The sequence below is a fragment of the Candoia aspera genome, chromosome 8, assembly GCF_035149785.1.
Source record: "Candoia aspera isolate rCanAsp1 chromosome 8, rCanAsp1.hap2, whole genome shotgun sequence".
In the NCBI taxonomy this organism is placed as follows: Eukaryota; Metazoa; Chordata; class Lepidosauria; order Squamata; family Boidae; genus Candoia; species Candoia aspera.
Window position 1 is genome coordinate 68,413,812 of NC_086160.1, and position 19,977 is coordinate 68,433,788.

General features: G+C 42.0%; 1 protein-coding gene across 3 annotated transcripts in view; it reads right to left on the reverse strand.

Annotated features, from left to right (window-relative positions):
- The window catches only part of BMP2K (BMP2 inducible kinase), a 61,200-nt gene extending 49,372 nt beyond the window's left edge, over window positions 1-11,828 (reverse strand). For 2 of the 3 annotated variants that reach the window (XM_063310044.1, XM_063310043.1), the window contains exon 1: window positions 11,372-11,827. In XM_063310044.1, coding sequence (XP_063166114.1) covers window positions 11,372-11,543 — 172 coding nt within the window. In that variant the 5' untranslated portion in view covers window positions 11,544-11,827. Of the gene's footprint in view, window positions 1-11,371 lie in introns of all 3 variants that reach the window. The other variant, XM_063310045.1, reaches the window with a different exon arrangement.
- Between the last annotated feature and the right edge of the window lie 8,149 nt (window positions 11,829-19,977).

A 19,977-nucleotide genomic window follows, 5' to 3' on the forward strand; every position in this document is an offset into this window, starting at 1 on the left:
GAAAAACTTTCCAATATTTTTGGATCTCATTATCTTTTTCATTAAAAGTTTCCCAGTCCTTGCATTGTTATTATGTGACTTAAATTCCTGCCTCCATATACCCTCTCAGTCAGGCCTCTCCTACCTTATCAGTCAGAAACAGCACGGATGATACATGGACACATTGGTCTCAAACAACTAAGAATCCTGTCAACAATCTCAAACTACGTAAACAGAAATGTATCCATAACAAAGAGGCAAGAAGAAACCACAGGTATATCATTAAACAAAGCAGTCTGAAAAACCATTCATTTCTCCAAGCAAAAATCAGTTTGTTTGAATAAACAACAGCCTGTGTACAGGTATTTTATTCAAGTATTATTTTGTCAGACTGAAAAAGATTTTAGGTACTAAAACACCATGCGTAAGTTTCACTAATACAGCAGTTTTGAAAACAACTGTCAAGAGGCAGGGCAAAATATTTGAGTAAATTAGGCTTCTATAGATTTTTTAAAAAGAAAATATAATTTAAACTATTACTTGATTCACAAAACTGCATAAATGTTTAATTTCCTAGAGCAATTAATAATGTATAATGTAAAAAGGACATAACAAGTCCTGGCTATGTGAAATCAGCATAGGAGAACTGATTCAAAATCACCACCCCAAAAAATACTAACATAAAACAAGTTTTCCTTTCTTTAATTCACAAATTTACTGAACAAGCATGTCCACTGATTTCTATAACAAAGCATTTTGTTTTGTAACTGAACAGAGCGTTCAGTATATTAAGCAGTATATTTCAAATTAAGTCTGTGTGTTCTTTGTCTCACAGATTTATTAATTCAATTTTTATCCCACCACAACCACATGACTCTCAGTTTGACTTTTCAGTAAAGATCACTTAATTTGAACCCTGGTAATTAGTATTTCACCATGACATAGAAAGGTTGTTTCAGGGTATAGTATTCATATTCTAAAAGCACCACAGATCTTAAGGAGAGGGCATGAGGACATACAGAGTGGTACCTCATAGATCAGCATTTCTCAACCTTGGCAACTTTAAGATGTGTGGACTTCAATTCCCAGAATTCTGGGAGTTGAAGTCCACAAATCTTATTAATACTGACAAGGATTCTAAAAATGCTCTTTACAAGTAGTCCTTGCTTAACAACCATTCATTTAGTGATGGTTCAGTCTTACAACGGTGCTGGAAAAAATTACTTACGACCAGTTCTCACACTTATGACCATTGCAGTATCCCCACGGTTACATGATCACAATTTGGGCGCTTGGCAACTGGTCCACATTTATGACCATCACAGCATCCCGTGGTTACATGATCGCCATTTTCAACCTTCTCAGCCAGCTTCTGGCAAGCAAAATCAATGGGGAACTACATAATTTGCTTAATGACATAGTTCACCTAATGACTGCAGTGATTCACTTAATGACCACTGCAAAAAAGGTGGTAAAATCGAGTTAGATTTGCTTAATGACTGCTTCACTTAGCAACCAAAATTGTGGTCTCAATTGTGGTTGTTAAGCAAGGAGTACTGTACTGCAAAATTCCTTGACAGTTCCAAAATACTCTTATATTTCAAATGGCTTGGTTCTGCACAAATATAGTAATAAAGTTATGTTATGAATTCAACCAATTTCCAAAGATTTATCTCACTTCTAGGAGATTCCTCTTTACCATTCTCAAGAACAGCCCCTCCTTAACTCCTCCATCTTTTATTTCATAAATCTCCCAACATCCTCATTGGGTCATCCTTTCCAGAGCATAAAAATCATTTAGTAGAATAAATTATTTCCTCCATGTTTTATAAGATAACCTCCTTGAAGTAAGCAGTGCATCCAAAAGAATCATGTTATCATTTTCAGGATAGTTTTCCTGATGCCTAATAACAGTCAGCAATTGCCTTTCCTCTACAAGTATCTAAGAAAACAACTGCTCACAATTTCCTAAATTAAGTTTTTGTAAATTTTCAAAACATTGTATAGAATCCAAGTAAAAATCAACTTTAATTTACTTCAAGGCTAAGAAGCATTTTCATTAAAGCACTCATATGAATGAATTAGATACAATAACAAGTCTGTAAATCTCAATTACTGCTTTGAACTGAATCTATATTTGATTCACTAGAACAGTGTTTCTCAACCTTGGCAATTGAGAAACACTGCACTAAAAGAACAAGTACTTACATAGATAGAACATATATAGTAGGAGTATTAACATGTCCTTTCCACATGCACAGTAGCAGCTCTTCCCTGGAAAGCACATAAAGTCAGTGCGATGTCTTCTTCTAGCCTGAAGAAGCCAGAAAGGTAGTTAAATTTTAGAGGGGTGGTTGTCAATTCCTCCTGTTCTTTTTCTGGCTAGAAAAGATCACTATGGCAAGTCAACCTTTAACATACTGTGGTTTCCAGCCAGGCCACTCAAGGAAACGACGCACCAAAGACACCTGCAGATGTTTACTCAGCTATTCAGTGCAAACATGCCCTCTTAAGCCCAAACAAGTTAAAACAAAATTAGAGTGATACTTTGATACAATCAATATTATGATGTCTTCACCTAAGCCTTCCCTGCATGATGGGGGGGGGGGTCTTCTTCCACCTGCCTTTTAATTTATACATAATGTTTTAATATTGACTAATGCAATGGTTTTTCCTCCTTTAAATTCTATTTTAGACACACTGATTCAAGATATGCCCAGCCAGAAGAGTGGGCATGCTTCAAGGCCCCTTGATTAAACAGTGTAATCTATCAGTACCCAGGAAGCATGCCTTCTTTGTCACTACAAAGGCACTAGCCTCTGGAATGAGGTCTCGTCCCCCGAGATTTAGGTGGCTCCTACCCTGACGGCATTCCAAACTATTCTCTCTGGCCTTGGGATACGGTAAACAGATCCTCGCCAATTCAGATTGGTGTGTTGTAACTGTTTTGTAATTCTTTTTGGATTGTTTATTGTACTCTTATTTACTTGTTTTGTGTTGTTTATTCTGTGAGCAACCCAGGCTCAGTTTGAGTGGGGCAGCATCAAAAATTGAATAAATTTTAAAAATATAAATAGTTTAACACAGGTTCTGTTATAAAAATATATTAAATCAGTAATAAATAAGTGACAGGCCATAGCATATTCATGAACACAGAGTACATTGCTTAATTAAGTTAACCAGCCAATTGAGGCAAACTGATTGCAATGACTCACAACTGGAAAGTGTTTCATTATATCAATATCTGAACCATAATAGTAAATCACCCTCCCCGATTACCGTCCCATTAGATCTGGCAGAGAAGGCATGTTGTGGATACCATCTGCCAGGGACCAACATTTGGTGGGTCCCAGGAGGCGGGCCTTCTCTGCTGTGGCACCCGCCCCATGGAACATTCCCCCCCACCCCCGAAGTCAGGTTAGCTCCATCCCTGCTATCATTCCAGAAGTCCCTCAAGACCTGGTTATGTCACCAGGCCTGGGGGTCCCAGAGAACCGGAGGCATTCTTGGATGGCTCCACTGTGGCTGATCTTTTTTTATTATTTATTTGTTCGTTTATTTTTCAAATTTTTGCCACTGTCCATCTCCCCCCAGAAGAGGGACTCTGGGCGGTTTACAATAAAGCTAACAAGTTAAAAACATCAGTCATAAATAGTATATAAAATCTAGATACAAATACAACATATAAATATAATATAAAAAAATAAAATCCAGATGGCAGTAAAAGATTGAGTTCAATTCGTATGTATGTGAGGAGCACTCTGAGGCGCCAGCCATCCCCCGGAATGACGACTCTCCTCCCCACCCCAAGCACGGTGGCAGAGCCAGGTCTTCAGGTTCTTCTGAAAGGTCATGACTGATTCAGCTGGCCTCACCTCGGGAGGAGAATGTTCCAGAGGGCGAGAGCTGCTGCAGAGAAGGCCCGCTTCCTGGACCCCGCCAAATGGAATACTCTTACAGACGGGGTCCGCAACATGCCCTGTCTGCATGATCTGCATTTCCATGTGGTTTGTATATTTAATTTTTATTATGTTTTTCATTTTTATATTTTTATAACTGTTTTTATATATTTCTTGTTTTATTGATAGCTGTATGCTGCCCAGAGTTGCTTTTTGTGAGATGGGCAACCATATAAATGTGATTAATAAATAAATAATATGCAAATCATCAGAACAAGCCATGAGATGGGCACAAATATAAGACAGCCACAGCCTTGAACTCCCCATCCCTATCCTCCTCCGTCACACTGCAGAGAATTCAGCTGTGGGCTGCTTTTCATTAGCTCCAGACAGTCATTTCACCTAAGCTCAAATGTGGAAATCAACTTTCAAGCAAAGACTACGACATTGGCGCCACTGAAGCAAACCACAGTTGGGATTAACTGTTTAATTCATGCTTAATGCTAAATCATCCAGACAGGACTAAAAATTTAATTGGTACAATAATTTTTATTCATATTATGTTAGTGACGTTTTATTATTTTGAGTTGCCCAAAGTATGGACAGCATGTAAATATTGTAAAACAAATAAATACATTTCCCAGGGAGGAAAGGAGATTGAGCAAATAAGCCAAAATTATCCCAGTCTTTTTTTTTTTTAAATCATGAGAAACAATATCAAACAGAGCTAATGCCTTGGAATAATACAGTCATGTCAAATAGACACTTTCCATTAAGAACTATTTTTTCCTTGATAAATGTAATATTTTATATTGCGAAACCGTCATTTTCTTTTTTCAAATAAACAATTGCAAGGGATAGGGGTAAATGCATTAGGGATGCCATTTCTTTTCAAATTTAAAATTGCCCTACATAAATTTATCTATCACGTGACAGGGAAAATAGGTATTATGCCTGTAATGCCCTCCTAAAAGTAGTAGACCATGAAGCAAATTTAAAAGGTACAGCACCCTGGGGAAGTTTTAAACCTCTTTCCCCAACTAAATACATACAAAGAGCTGCTTTGATCTTAAAGAAGTACATATATCCAATGTTGCATTTACATCCATACTGTATTTTGAGTGTTAATTTTTAGAATATGAAACTAATCCTTACCTACCCTTTATACCCCAAATAACTTACTCAACTGCAGTATGCAAATATCATCAACATATCAATAAGCCTGTCTAAATATTTTGTCTAAATATCTATGAGTATCAGCTTCCAGCCAGATCAATATGAAATGCAGTGCTGCTTAGCTTTCACTATTTGTATCAGGTCATGTTACTGACAGGTTAAAGAAACTGCAGTGACAGTAGCAGCCAACATTAGCAGAATTCCTCCTTATGCAGGCTGAAAAGCTACAGCAGGCCTGGCAGCACTGTCTTCCAGAAGCACTGAACTTCAATCCCCATAATCCCTGAATTCCTGATTTTGTCAGTCTACTTCTACCCTTCATATCTGAGTTTCCTATCTACCACTTAGGAATTTTTTCATTCCAGGATTTATGTTTAGTTCCTGGAATGACCAAGAAACGTATCCATATCTGTGATTTTTGCAAAGATTAAATCCCATCCAAAATGACAAACTTCCTTTGCTCACATAAAGGAATGCACAGCCTGACCACTTAATTCATCCAAACAGAAGGTATGCGTGGTGCAATGTTTTGGATCCAAAAATTCCCTTTTATAAGCACAGAGCAATGTGAGAAAAAAAAACTGAAATTCAAATACACTATTATTTTAGGAAAGGCCATTTATTGCTATTGCTTTTATTCTCTTTTACTGATACCGCTAAAAATCCTTTTTAGATGGGTCACATTTATATTCAGTTTCATGCTGAGAACAATGGGTCATCACATCCTGGGTGTTGTAGCAAAATTTCTGGGGGGCCAGAAGGTTCAAGGATGAGTGGGCAGGGAGCACAGGAGTTCTAACTCGCAGAGAACCCAGGAAGGAAGACATGTGACAAGCTAGAGAGGCCCAGAACTGGGTCCAGGCAAGTGTGCCTTCTCAAAGGCACCTGAGAAGCATGGTGCCAAGCACATCACTATGGATAGCTACTGGTAAAAATGGCATGTTCATTTGGCTGTTACTACCACTACTGCTTGGCAGCTAATGCTGCCAACAAAAGGGCTCATGGCACCTGGAAGCACCTGCTACAGAGCCACTGCACTTCCCTCCTGCCATGGCACCTCAATCTCTTCTTCCAATGAGTGACAGCCCTTTGAGGTAGGCAGGTCAGGAAACAGATTCTACCAGAATGCTGGACTCTATTATATTTCTATTAACTGTTGCCACATAGTTTCTCCAAAGTCATCTCTGTGGCTGTCTACAGTCAGGCACTGCTCTGTCATTTCCCTCTGCTAGCCGTACAAGTTATCACACTCTTCAAGTGGCTTTGAAGCACCAACAACTGACACCGCTACTTTCTTCCTATGGCAAAGGGCATCGAAACCCTGATTCAAGAGGTACTTCCCCCCCCACCATGGCAGACTCCATAAACTTGCCCCCCAGGATTAGAAGGGCTATCCTAAAATTCATTTTATATTAGGAGGATTGCCAAAGCCACTGGTCACCATAAACTGAAACTAGTAGGACTAACTAGGGGATCTATATTGCAAGAAAATCCCACAGGAAAGCAAGTGGCAAATTCTCACCTTCCAGAGTAGCCTCTTCCCCCTGTCTTCTTTTGACTTTTCTCTCACTCCTTCATCTCTTTCCCTTCAAGATGCTTGCCCCATCCTCCTGCCTTCCCCTCCCTGCTTCAAAGAGTCTTGCTACAGTAATCCCAAAGTTGCTTAGCAGAAACTTGGTGAAAGGGAACTGAGCCCAGGAAGATGGGGAGCCAGCCAACTGCCCCTCAGGGCATTTTCACTCAGTGAGGCACAAGAACATGAAGTACACCATTTCTCCGGGGCAGCCTCAAACTGGTCTCCACAAGACCCAGGTTTCAGCAGCAGCAGTTCTCCCAATCAATTTGCTTCCAGGGGCAGGGAAGAGCAGAAATCCCATAATCCTAACCAGCTGATTAGGGATGATTGGAGGCAGCAACTTGAGCTTCAAGAGTGCAGAGCAAAAAAGTCCCACACAATAGGAGAAATGTTCATTCTTTCTTTCAACAACTATTATTATTGTATCAGCAGCAGCACTGTTCATGGGTCACACAAATGTATTATTTTAGGGAGACACAATACCATAAAGCTTGAGAACCCCTGCCTTTAGGACTGAAAGCCACATACAGTAGTTATGGGCAGCTTTCTGTTTCCCATGACTGATAACAATAAACTCACTAATGCAACAACAAAACTGTGTAGCGTGAAATAGGGAAATCATTGATGTGTACTTACATGGAAGTACTTTCTTCTGTGCAAATGATATTTGTCACTTAAGGGTTTGCAAAGTTGTCTCAACTGGGTATTTACTGTCACATATAGCTAAACTTCTTCCATCCAGCATATTTACTTGAAAATTTGTCTTATCATTTAGATAACTAAATTCATACATATGCTGAATCAGTTTAGCCTGGCCTATTACATTCCAACTTGGCAAATACATGCTCTAAAAGGCACTAATGCTATGCTTCTCAGTCATTCAATTCCCTGTAGCTCAGGTCAGTAATACATGTTTTTTTTCCCAAACAGCAAGCCTGAGAAAGCTGAGGAGGCCATTAGCTTAAAGACCATTCTCTAGCAACAACTGCCTTCTTGTATCCCTAAATGAGCACCTACAGACCTTTTCTAAACATATGCCTTTTCAAATGTACTGGATGACTACTTACAGATTGCAGAAATTTATATCTTGCCTTTCCTCCAGGAGCTCATGACACTATGTACTGTGTTCCCTCTTTCATTTTTTTTCCCACAACTACCACCCTTGGGATAGGTAGGGCTGAGAGAATGGGATTGGCCCAACATTAATTCAGCACTTCCAAAGCGTTCTTCAGCCAGTGTGGTGTAGTGGTTAAGGCATCAGCCTAGAAACTGGGAGACTGTGAGTTCTAGTCCCACCTTAGGCATGAAGCCAACTGGGTGACCTTGGGTCAGTCCCTCTCTCCCAGCTCTAGGAAGGAGGAGGCCAGGGCAAACCACTTCTAAAATCTTACCAAGAAAACTGCAGGGACTTCTCCAGGCAGTCGCCAGGAGTCAATACTGACTCAAAGGGGACGGACGGACGGACGGACACACACACACACACAGTTCAAAGTTGGAGCAGGCTACCTAAGATGACATATTCATTAAAAAAAAATTAAGATTATGAAATTTCAACAAGTCCAAGCACACCAAGGGCCTCACAGACAGCCTCTATCAGACTTTCTAAATGAATATTCAGGTGTATCAGGTACACTGCACATACCTCCTTGTTAGCAGGATGTAGGCAACACCTAGCTTGTCTCAAATACTGCAAGCATGCTTGGGGTAAACTGGGTTTTGGTTCTGCTTGTGGCATACTGGCTAAACTATACCAAAAACTGATTGGTATTGGGCTCCTACTAGCAGCATGGAATGCTGCATTCAGACTGAGCAGAACTAAGCTTGTCATCTAGTCCATTCTTTATCTTACACAAAAGTGCTATGTGAAAGCCCTGATTAACCAAAACCATGACTTCTCACTCATATTCTACACTTTGCATAACACCTCTTACCCTGAAAGGGAATAGCAGGATGAGTATGTATGTACAGTATAATTATTTAAATTATAGAAGGGTTTGCCATGCTGCCAAGTGAAGTGCTAGCCTCCAACATCATCTTTATTCCCAAGAATGCCTCTAGTCCCCTCATGGACCCACGTAAGTTTATGGGATGGCTATAACCTAGTTATTTCTTTTTATTATACCCCCTTCCTCTGAAAAGGGACAAGAGTAAACAAGAGGAGTAGAAAAAAGGTGGCAATAACATTCTAGTAAATTAGTGCTTCGTATCCCATTCTGACCTCCATGGCATCTACATTATGAATAGGCAATGCCTCCCAGCAACCATTTTGCAACAGCAATTTCAGTATCACTTCAAAATTCTAAGTATGACCTCTAGATCATAGTAAGTATTAGAAGTTATCTAATAATGAATTTATGCTCCAGATAAATGAGTGTTTATAAAGAGCCTTGAACATCTAAGGGAGGATACAATAAGATAAATCTCTGCAAGATGCGATTTTTAATGACAGCATTATTTTGGTTATTTTACACAGTTAAGGAGAAAAGGATCATACTTATAATTTACCTTATAACCCAGTCATGGGGAAGGGGGGATACCAGTTCCATAAGAATCATAATATATTCCTAAATCTTCAGAAGAAAAACAAAAACACACAGGTTTTCAGCATGCATAAACTAACCAATGAGTTCTAACAATAATCTAATCAAATACATCTGTAAACTTCTAAATAGGAGAAACAAATCCAAGCACACTGTTTCTGACTACAGGACACATTCTCTCTCTCTCTAATAACCTATGCCCACAAACCAGCTAGTACACCTTTTTCCCCAAAAAATCACACTGCCAATTTTACGTCTGAAATCACATATGCAAAAGTTTCCAAAGTGATAGCTACCTTAGTCTGTTTCAGCAAAAACAAAAATACAGGTATTTTGAGACACTGAAGAGTATCAAATTTGGAGCTGTTAAGTCTTTACAATGCCTTAACACTCCTGATTTATTTTACATTTATAACAGTCATGCTACAAATTGAAGGCATTCTATCGTGTTTTTATTCATAGGAACACTCTGGTAAGCCATTCTTCCAGGGTAAATCCTTTCGTTATTTTAATTACAAATGTGACTAGAAAACATTCATGAGTGAAACTCATAAATATGGAATATATTTCTCCTTTGCATTCAAGTACTTAAACTACACCATATATAGTCTTGCTGTTCCTTTAAAAAAAATACTGTGAATATTTGTTTTGAATACCACTTTAACTTACTGCAGGGGTCCCCCTTCCCCCGAATATGTAATTTTATTTTAAACATGCTTACCAAAAGTTTAACAGTAGGAATCACTTTCAGCCAAACAGGACAATTATAATGTACTTTATGTACATTTGCCTTTGAAGATGGCTTGGAAATTTAAATTGGTGCAACATGTGACCACCCAGAGGCTGGGAAATCTGAACATGTAACACTTCTTCTGTACTAATCCTATTAGTTACAAACCTGCTTTCAGGCCAAGTTCATAGTGTTGTTAGTAAATGGTTTGTGCCTATGATACCATCCCTGTAGAGACCTTTACACTGACTCTGCTTGCCTCTAAATAAAATTGTTTATACATATAAATATGACAGGGACATTTTTGGAAGCGATAGGCCCATAACCCTAATCTTTCTGCTGTTATTCCATGTTTGACTACTTAATGACCGGCCTTTAAAAGAATGCTGAAAATGAATTTCTTAACTGTAGAATGCAAACAACTGACAAGATTCACAGTCATTTTTCTCACTATATTTTCATGCACCTATCTTAAGTGCTTAATTTGCTACCTTGTATCTCCATCTCTGTATGCCATTCTGGGAGACAAACCCTATACTCACTTATAACCACCCTCAACAATAATTATGCATCCAGAGTCTTGAGCTGATTACAAATAGATTTACAACATCCCTAACCCTAATGTACACAGGCTCACATGACCAATGGAAATCATTAAAGTGGACCCTGACAAGCTTTTATTTGATTGACAGGCATACAGGATGACTAGGGTGACTTTGGGCCAGTCCCTCTCAGCCCAACCCACCAGACAGGGTTTTTGTTGTGGGAAAAATAGGAGGCAGGAGTATTAGGTATGTTCACCACCTTGTGTTATATATATAAAAAGTGGTATAAAATATAATAATAGTAAATTTTTCTTCTCCTTTACCCTTCCTCCCCTCCAAATGAGCATCTTTACTCTCACATTCTCAGGATGTTTTGGAGTCCCATCACCAACCAATATTGCTGCAGTAAGCCCAGAGACCTCAGTATTACTACAATAACCAATATTTCAGTTTACATCTATGCTGCTCTAGGACCGTAATAAAGATTTGATTTGATTCAGCTGACATCTCCCCTTTGGGAATGACCCCAACGGTCCTTTAACCCACAACCCACATCGACCCCCAATGCATGGGCTGGCTTGCTCGATTCCCGGGGAGCCACCCTCCTCTGGCCAACGCTTTGGGGGAAACCAAGGCTCGTGCACGGCAGCCCCGGGTTTTCCCAGAGCAGCGCCGGGGAGAAAAGCAGAAGTCGGACGGGAAGCCCACGTCGGCAACTTCTGCGTTTCGTTCACGGAGACCAAGCACCGCTCTAGAAACGGGGTAAGGACAAGGACCCCGCCCCGTTTCTCAGGAGCAGGAGTTCATTCGGGTCTGCAGAAACGCGGGGTCGCTCCAGCAAAGACGGGGAGCGGCGCCAGGCGGGTCCAGGCCCCGCGGGGGTGCCCGTGGCCAGGGCGGTCCTCCTCATCCCGCTACCCGCTCACCTTCCGCCAGCACCTCCTCCACCGTGACCTGGAAGCGCCCCACGGCGAAGACCCTGCTGCTGCCCACCGCCAGGGAGCCCGCGCCGCCCGCCGCCGCCGATGCCGCGCCGCCGATGCCGCCGTTGCCACCGCCGGTGCCGTCAGACTTGGGCATCCGAGAAAACTTCTTCATGGCGGGCGAGAAGCGTGTCGACTCGGGAGGAAGCGACGGAGGGGAGGAGGCGCCGCCCAAGGGGCCGCCCGCCCTTCCCCGAGGGGCTGGGAGCGCGGCGGGGTTCGCGCGCCCGTCCCCGCGCTGGGAAGCCCGAGGCGACCGCCGCCCCTCTTGCAGCCTGGAGCCGCCCAGCTCCCCCTTGCCTCACATTCCGAGCGGAAGGTCCCTGGGAGGGAAGCCGAGCCAAGCTCGGCGGCGGCCGCCCCCGCTCGCAGCAGCAGCAGCGCCGCCTCCCGCCCGGGCCGCCTCACGGTCGCTCGCGGCGCTGAGGGAAAGAGGCTCCTCCCCCACCCGCACAGCCGCGCCACAGCGGACGGGGCTTCGGCGTTCCGCTGAGCGCGTGCGCACTGCACAGCGCGAGAGCGGAGCTTCGCCTCGGGTCTCAGACTGGCACGCTCTCCGGAGAGGCTAGGGGGTGGGGCCAGGAGGGAGGGGCGTGTCTTTGTGTGAGGAGGGGTGTGAGAGAGAGGGGGGCATGGCTCGCGCAAGCGCGCTGCTGACTCTCCCTCCCCGCCAACCTCCCTCGTCGCCCCCTCCTCCTCCTCCTCCTCCTCCTCCCGCTGCCGGAAGTGAGGTTGGCGTGCCCAGAGACGCTCCCTCCGTTACTGCGGGAGTTGCGCGCGGTTGTTGCGCTTCTGGGGGTTGGGGTTTATCTCGATGTCGGCTGGAGCTCTCCCACTTCAGTTCCCATCATCTTCCCCACTGGGATGTAATGCCTTGAAGTGTTGGGCTGTTTCCTGGGGGAAACCCGGTTCAAGTCTATCCTTGGGTTACTGCGTGGTGTGGGACCCTGAGTCCAACCTGCCTCTCAGGGCTCTTGAGGGGACAAGACGAAGACGAGATTTATACGTGTTGCCTTGGCTCAAGACACTAAATTAATAAAGCACGGATGCTCCATGCTTCTGCAAGCATCAAGTTGGAAAAGACTCTGGCTTTCTTGAGGCAGGATTTGTGCAACATCTGTTTGGGTTTTAGTGCCAAATTGTTGATTAAGCTACACTTTATGTGCATGCAAAGTAGATTTGCAGAACTCACTGGCCCAAGGATTCTTTTTCAAAAAAACTTCATGCATGAATCATACAGAACTAGGCAGAGGTACATACAAAACATGGAATAGCCAATCAGAAAGGCCTGTTTCTGTGCAGATTTTCTCTGACATGACATTTTGGATAAACCATCAAATTTAAATATTTTAATTTAGCCCACTGAAATGTTGGGCATCCTTGCCATAAATAAACTAGAGCCATGTTATCTGAACCTGTTACCTGCATCTTTATGATCCCAGGCAAACGCTAAGTTGCTTCAAAAGTCTCTCATAAAAGTTGGAATAGCAGGAAAGAGGATTTTATAGATAATATCCAATAATACAAGGGTGATTCATGGTATTATAGAAGTCCTTTGAAACCACCTTATTGCGTGAACCTAACATTTGTGATTCAGACTGAAAAACTGTTAAGTGTGTGGGTCAATGCATGTCTTAATTACCAAAATGACATTCAGTGCTTGTCCAATACCCTATTTGATACTTAACTCTGGTTAACTCAGTCCAGTTTGCTGGCTTTCTGTGAATGATGAGTTAACTGGAGGATGTTTCCTGTAACTCAGGAAACAAAAGGTGAATGATATAGGTGTTAAAGATACTGAAAATTCATCTGCTCATACTTCCCAGAAAAAGCAAAGTGCAGTTCTGTCATCTGGAGGCTAGCATATGCTCAGAGAAACATATTTAGCTAACTGAAACCACTTCGTTTTAGCAAAAGTTATCAGGAGTTTTAATACATGGAAGAAGTTTGAGTTTTGATGCCATTGCAGCTACTCCTTTAATTGAGGTTGTAAGTTTTATTCATTTCTATCCCTACATTATTTCAGAACCTGGGTCCATTTCATTCTTTGAAATAAGCATACAGAATAATACTAATGGTCAGGGAATTAAAACCAAGGCAAAATACTTACAGAGTTTGGTAAACATGAGCTGAGTTAAAACACATCCTGGAGGCCCTATTAAAAAAATTCTAGGTAAAATAATCAATTTATTGAAGATAGAGATGAACATGAAGTCACAAGGAGTTGATCCACATTAATTTTCATTCAAAACTAGGCGTTGAATAGCCACTCAGATTTTTACACATTTTTCATACTCTATGGATCAGTCAATGTCTATCACTTATCTAGTCCTGTGTTGATAACCTATAAGAGTAGATTTGGACTATTAAAAGCTATATTCTTAACTATTTTTACCTCTTTAACTCAGCTTGAGATTGCCATTTAAAAACACTTCTTAGTTATTAGAGGTTATCTAATTAATTTAAGAATGCAGAGAGATCCCATGGTGTATATAATATAAAGCTGTTTGGATGTTAAGGTATCTGGACTGAAAAATAGCAATAAGATCAACACTTCTTTTAAAAACGGTGTTCCAAATCGGTCTGCTCCAGCTTCAGTCTCTGGTTTCCAAATGTACAAGCCTAAAAAGACAGACATCTCCCCCCCAATTTGTCCTGGCAAACAAATTGAAACCAAGGGAAGGTCATTCAGAACCTCTCCCTACTTGCTCCTAAGCACAGCATGAAGATGTGATGGCAACCTGTTCTTTGGCCACGTTTTCATGCTGTCGCCGTCCTCTCATCTCCGGCCCTGAGGCCACTTGAATATATTCTTAGCTGTTTCATTTTAAAATAGTGTTTCCCTCTTACCCCAACGCTATTTTTGCTGCGGATATGATCTGGGATGCCTCGCTGACCTTTGGGCTGCTGATATAGTCAACAGCTGGAATCCTCCCAAATCTTATTGTCTACTTTAGGCTGCTGGAGGCACGTCCTTCCCACACAAATAGTCACTGGGCACTGCCCCCTATGGCCATTTTTCCCTGGGCTTCAAAAGGGAGTGGACCCTTACTTTCCACAGAAGCATCTGCCTGCATATTGCCTGATGCCAAAGAAAACGTGGCCAAAGAACAGGTTGCCATCACATCTTCATGCTGTGCTTAGGAGCAAGTAGGGAGAGGTTCTGAATGGGGCTTGTTAGAGGTTCTGATAGGGCTTGTTAGTTATTACGTGATGTCTTATAAACACGGCTTTAGCATTCTTCCCTTCCGTTGCAGCACTAGTTGAGATGGTGTTTGTTATCAGCTATGTCTTTGGAGCACCTTCCTTCTCCATTCCTTGGCAGAAGACAGTTCTAGCGTTTTCCTAAATATGAACCAGCAAGGAAAGTAGCAATAAGGATTCACCCCGCCACCCATGTTTCAAGGCAATGCTATGCCACTTTTCAGAACAGCCTGATGGGCAGATAGCGGAAGGGTTGCCCGGAGCCTCAGGAGAACTCCCATCTGCTTCCCCAGTCCTCCCCGCTGTCCCTGTTATCTGTCAGCTGAGCTGTTTTCAAACACAGGCATCACACTCTTTCAGAAGACAATTATCATGTTCAGAAATAGCCTTAATGGGTGTAGGGAAGAGTTGCATGAGCATCACCTCATGGTTTCTCAAGCCACGTTTCTCAGGCCATGTTGGCCAGGTTTGTTTGTTTGTTTATTAAATATGTCCCCGCCCATCTCCTCCCATCGGGGGACTCTGGATGGTTTACAATAAAATAATCAATTAAAACAGTGAGCATAAAAGATAAATACAATACATAAATAGATCTTTACTCTTAATAAATAAATATAAAAACAAATAAGAATAAAATCCAAGTGGTTACTTGACAGATGCCTAAATCCATCATCCTAAACATCTTTCTAAGGAGAGCAGCTGTGGGCATGTGGTGGGAAGGGGAACAAGCCAGGAAATCCATTATCTCCTTGCCTGAATTTGGCCCGCAGTAAGGACAGGACAGTGCCATTTCTCAGCCTCATTCCTGTAGGAGGATAGAGACTCAAAGTGGATGCTTGCTTAGGGACTGACGGTTAGCAGAACCCTTGGAGTCACTGCCGTAGGAGGAAACAATACATGTTGCCAGATATTGGTACGTATGCCTCATTTTAAGGGTCTCTGGTAGTGTCAGAGGAGATAATGCGGGAAGGATGTGGTGGGGTGAAGGCATCTATCTGTGGAAATAGATCCAGTTGGAACCGGCTTGCCCTCCCTGCACAGATGGGAAAGGCAAGAAGCAGGGGAACAAACAGTCAGGTCTTGCCATGACCATAATCTGGACCAGGGTTTCACAGTCTTGACAGCTTGAAGAAGGGTGGACTTCAACTCCCAGAATTCCCCAGCCAACACTGATCTGGACTGAGCTCCAGCCTAGTCTTGCTGCCAACCCACTGCAATCTGGAATTTCTGAAGTTGGCTGAAGAAAAAGCCAAAAGCAATACGGGAGGCATGCATCTTAGGCTGCAGTGTGGAATTGCCCTTACAGGTAGTCCTTGTTTAGTGACTGCCTCGTACAGCGACGATTTGGAGTTACAATGGCGATGAAGAAGTAACTTTGCAACCAATCCTCACACTGACAACCCTCACAGGTCTGTAAAGCAAAGGAAAGCTGAAGTCAGATCATAAGAACAGTAACGGTTTCACTTAGCACCCACTTCACTTAACAACTGGGTTGCCAGTCCCAACTGTGATCACTAAACAAGGACTATCTGTACTGTCTCTACACAATGCAGCTTCTTCACTGTTGGCAAACTAAAGGGCCTTTTCCCTGCTCCAGCCCACGAATGCTTAAGTCATCTTTTAGTGTAAGAATACGACAGTAGAGGGATTTTTTTCTCCTTAAGAGCATCCAATGACAGCCACAAGGTATATAAATTCTTCACCACCTATTATGTTGGAAACAAAGTCAGAGGGCCAGTACTAGGTAGGATGAGATCAGAACCAACTTAGTTCTAGCAACAGTTTTTCTAGAAAAAAAAAATCTTCTAATAGTTTTTTAGAAAGGATGACCTAGCAGCACTGAAGGTAAGTCAAATTTGAAAAGAATTTGCAGACCAAGAGTTAAGTCTGAGAAAAAAATCAAGCAGAGTAAAACACATGTATTGTACCAAGAAAATCCTAAGCTCCAATGTTGTTGTCATCTCTAGTCAAACAAATCATGATTAGCTGTCTGAGGGAGGCCCTTCTTTGAAATCTGTGAGAGCAACCATTAACCAAGATAGCTAATTCTGCATTCCAGTTCCCTCCAGATGCATTGGACTTCAGCTCCCATAATCCACCAGTTGGCACATGTATCTTCTCTGCCACAGTAGGAAATCAGATTTATATAAAAACTAAAATCTAAGCCATCGTGGGTTCAAACAATCGTAAGAGAGATTTGAGGGAATCAGTGAAAACACTTCTAGGCTAGATAATTATCCAGGGAAATCTGAGCAAACTAGTGGAAATGCTCAAAGTCCAGGTATTAAAGTCTGCGTAGAGAATTCAGTTCAGTTTCAGATACTGTCTAGATGTACTTAACTTGAAGAATTAGTTCTGCGCTTGCATTTGAAAGCCATCCAGAAAGGTCATCACCAATATAAATATACAAAGGATTTCATCATCAATTTGCCCCGTTTTTCTTTAAAATGGCAGCAATTTTGCTATCCTTTCCCGAGTCATCAGCTTTCAGCGGCTCCCAAGAAGTCATCTGTGGCCCACGTCACCGCTGGTTAAAACAAGTATCAGCTAAATAATGCTACCAAACACATCACACAGCCCCATTTATCTTTAAAGCCATCTATAGTCATCAAATGTAGTAGTTTCAGCTGTGTCCTTGAAAAAGGAAGAATAAGATGATGCATGCACAGGTATATCCATGCACTTCCCAGATAAAGCAGAATACTTCAGTGCCCTGTGCACCAACTTCAAAAATGTGGAAAGTTTTCATTTTTGTAGATGGGATAGCCTACCACTAGGAAAAGTGGTGCAAATTCTTGGTTGATAATTGGTAGAAGACAGCAGTGGCTGCCTCCCTGTTTCTCTAGTTCCTCCTTGGCATCTCCTCAATTAGTCTTCTGCCTCACCTGGATAAATTCAGAGAATTCAACTGCCCGTCCAATTCAGATCTGTCCATGGAAGAGAAAGAAAATAACTTTGCCCTTTGCCTTAGGCAGCAAAATGTTGTGAGTAGTCTGTGTAGAGACCTGGCAGAGGACATGAATGCATTGGGTCCCCCAGAAGAGTTCATACTCAGAAGCGGGCATAGTGGTTCCTACGGGTACATGAAGCCCTCAGCTTCTAACTGCACATCGCCTCTGCTTAATTCGTGCCTTCATGAGATCCATTCAGATCTTTGCTATAAGCCTCTTTCTCTTTTCTCGACTTGTTTCTTGAGAAAGAGAGAAAAAGAGAAAAGGATCTCTGTGGCCATCTCTTCCCTGGTGATTGATAGCATCTTCTAGCATCACCCAACCATAATTATTCCAACTGAGCTTTAAGAAGGACAGGCTTTACAGTATTTTGCTTCTAAGATGGCTGGGTGATGCCAAAAGATGCCATAAATCACTAGTAAGGAAATGGCCAGAAAGAGAATGGGTCTGGTCCACTCTTTGCTTTAACAGTATCCACCATGCAGCCCCCAACAGATCACCCTTGAGGGCCCTCAATAGCTGAAAGGTTGCTTGCTTCTGCCTTGCACAGAGCGGACTGAATTGCATTCACAAACTTGTTTAATTTGCAATTCTCACACTGTTTCTATCTTTATACAGCAACCTTGGCCAAAGGCCACCTGAGAATTTCTTCTTACTTAGCCCATTAACTTCATGATTGTCTCCTTAGAAACGATAAACAGAATAGGTGATTGTGTAAACATCTGGGCTTTCCAGGCCCCTGTACATCCTGCTAAAACAGGTCTCACCAATCAGAGAAAGCGTGTGAACTGAGGATTCTGCGGATTGCTGTGGGGTTTTTTTCTAATCAGAATGAAGAGTCTGAACTGGAAGAGTTGTATCACTATTATTAATCTGTGGGCACTTGAAATGTTGAAAGGTGACACATCAGGAATGCTGCCCACTTAATATAGAAACTGAATATTTGGAAAGAACCTTCCTTCCCCCTTCCCCCTTCCCCCTTCCTTCCTTCCTTTCTTTCTGTGGTGGACCTAATGGAGGCATTAACCAAAAAAAAGCAATATTGTTGGGGTTGGGGGGTGAGGACAGAAACTGGCCAGACACATGCATGCTGCCCTTGAGATTACAATGATTATTGATGAGGTGCTTTTAGGTAAATAATGCAACCTATTTCCAATAGATAGAGTGGCTTAACGAACTATACATAGAGAGTTCTACATAGACAATTCCAAATGAAGCTTTTTAGAGTCTTTTTATCTGTGTCACTTCCTCCCTCCTTGACTCATGCAGCTTCTCTCAGTTCTCTCATTTTTGGGGTCACTCAGAGCTGGGGGAAGGGATAGGAAGAGGGAAAAATAACTCTTTCCTGGGCATTTTGGATTCTGCACCTCTGTCAGGGTATCTTCAATACCCTCCCAGTGTTGGAGCCCTCTCTGCTCAGAGGCTCCCTCCCTTGGGTCCTGCATGGTCTTCAACTCAGATTCTCCCTCCACCTTGATACACAGGTGTCTCCAAGTCACACCACGCAAAACCAACTTCATGACTGTCCAACAACCTCCCTCTCCATTGCTTAACACCACTGCCTTTTATATATTTTCATATAAGGTTAACATGCCTACATCCAGGCATTTTAATTAGCCACAAAGCTTCTCAGTGCTCTGGGACATTAGTCCTGATACTGGCACAGAGAAAAACCCTAACCTTGAGACCATGACATCATCCCATGTCCATCAGGGCATCTCACCCTGCCAAAAATATCCACTTTAAAAAAGATTATTTAAAAAAAAAACAATTTGTATATACAGTAATGTTTGGAAACTAAAGGTGTCTTCGTGACAAGGAAATGAAGCTATTATCACTATGAGTAAGCTTTGAAGACAGTAAAGCTAGAATGGCAACTCATCTATAAACAAACAAATATCACAAAACAGGAAGTATTAAAAAAAACAGCCTGGCATTTTGGTATAGGCAGAACATAAGTCTTCCCTTTAGGGGTTCTTCTCTATAGCTCAGGTAAAGTGTTTTCCTTGTGCTCTACTATGGATCCACATCCCAAATGTCTTGCTCTACTTAATGGATCCCAGGGTTGCAGTAAAAAAAAAAAAAGTAGATTTTACAAACCTAGAATCTGCCTTCTATCCTACTACTTTATTTTAAAAACTATTTTAAGAAACCGAACACAGTAAGTTAAGTGTAAAGTAGGTTGAGTGTTAGGCAAAATTCTTAAGGGTTTGTGTTTTTATCTGAAGATGTGGGGCATTGGGAAAAATTCATCTGGATATGACTGTTTTATGTTTATTAAACTAAAATAAAGAAAGGTAAATGATAGGCACTAAGCTTAGAACCAAATTTTCACAAACATTTGAATCCAGTCCTTTGAATTCCCTCCAAAGGTTACCATCAAATTGTAATGCT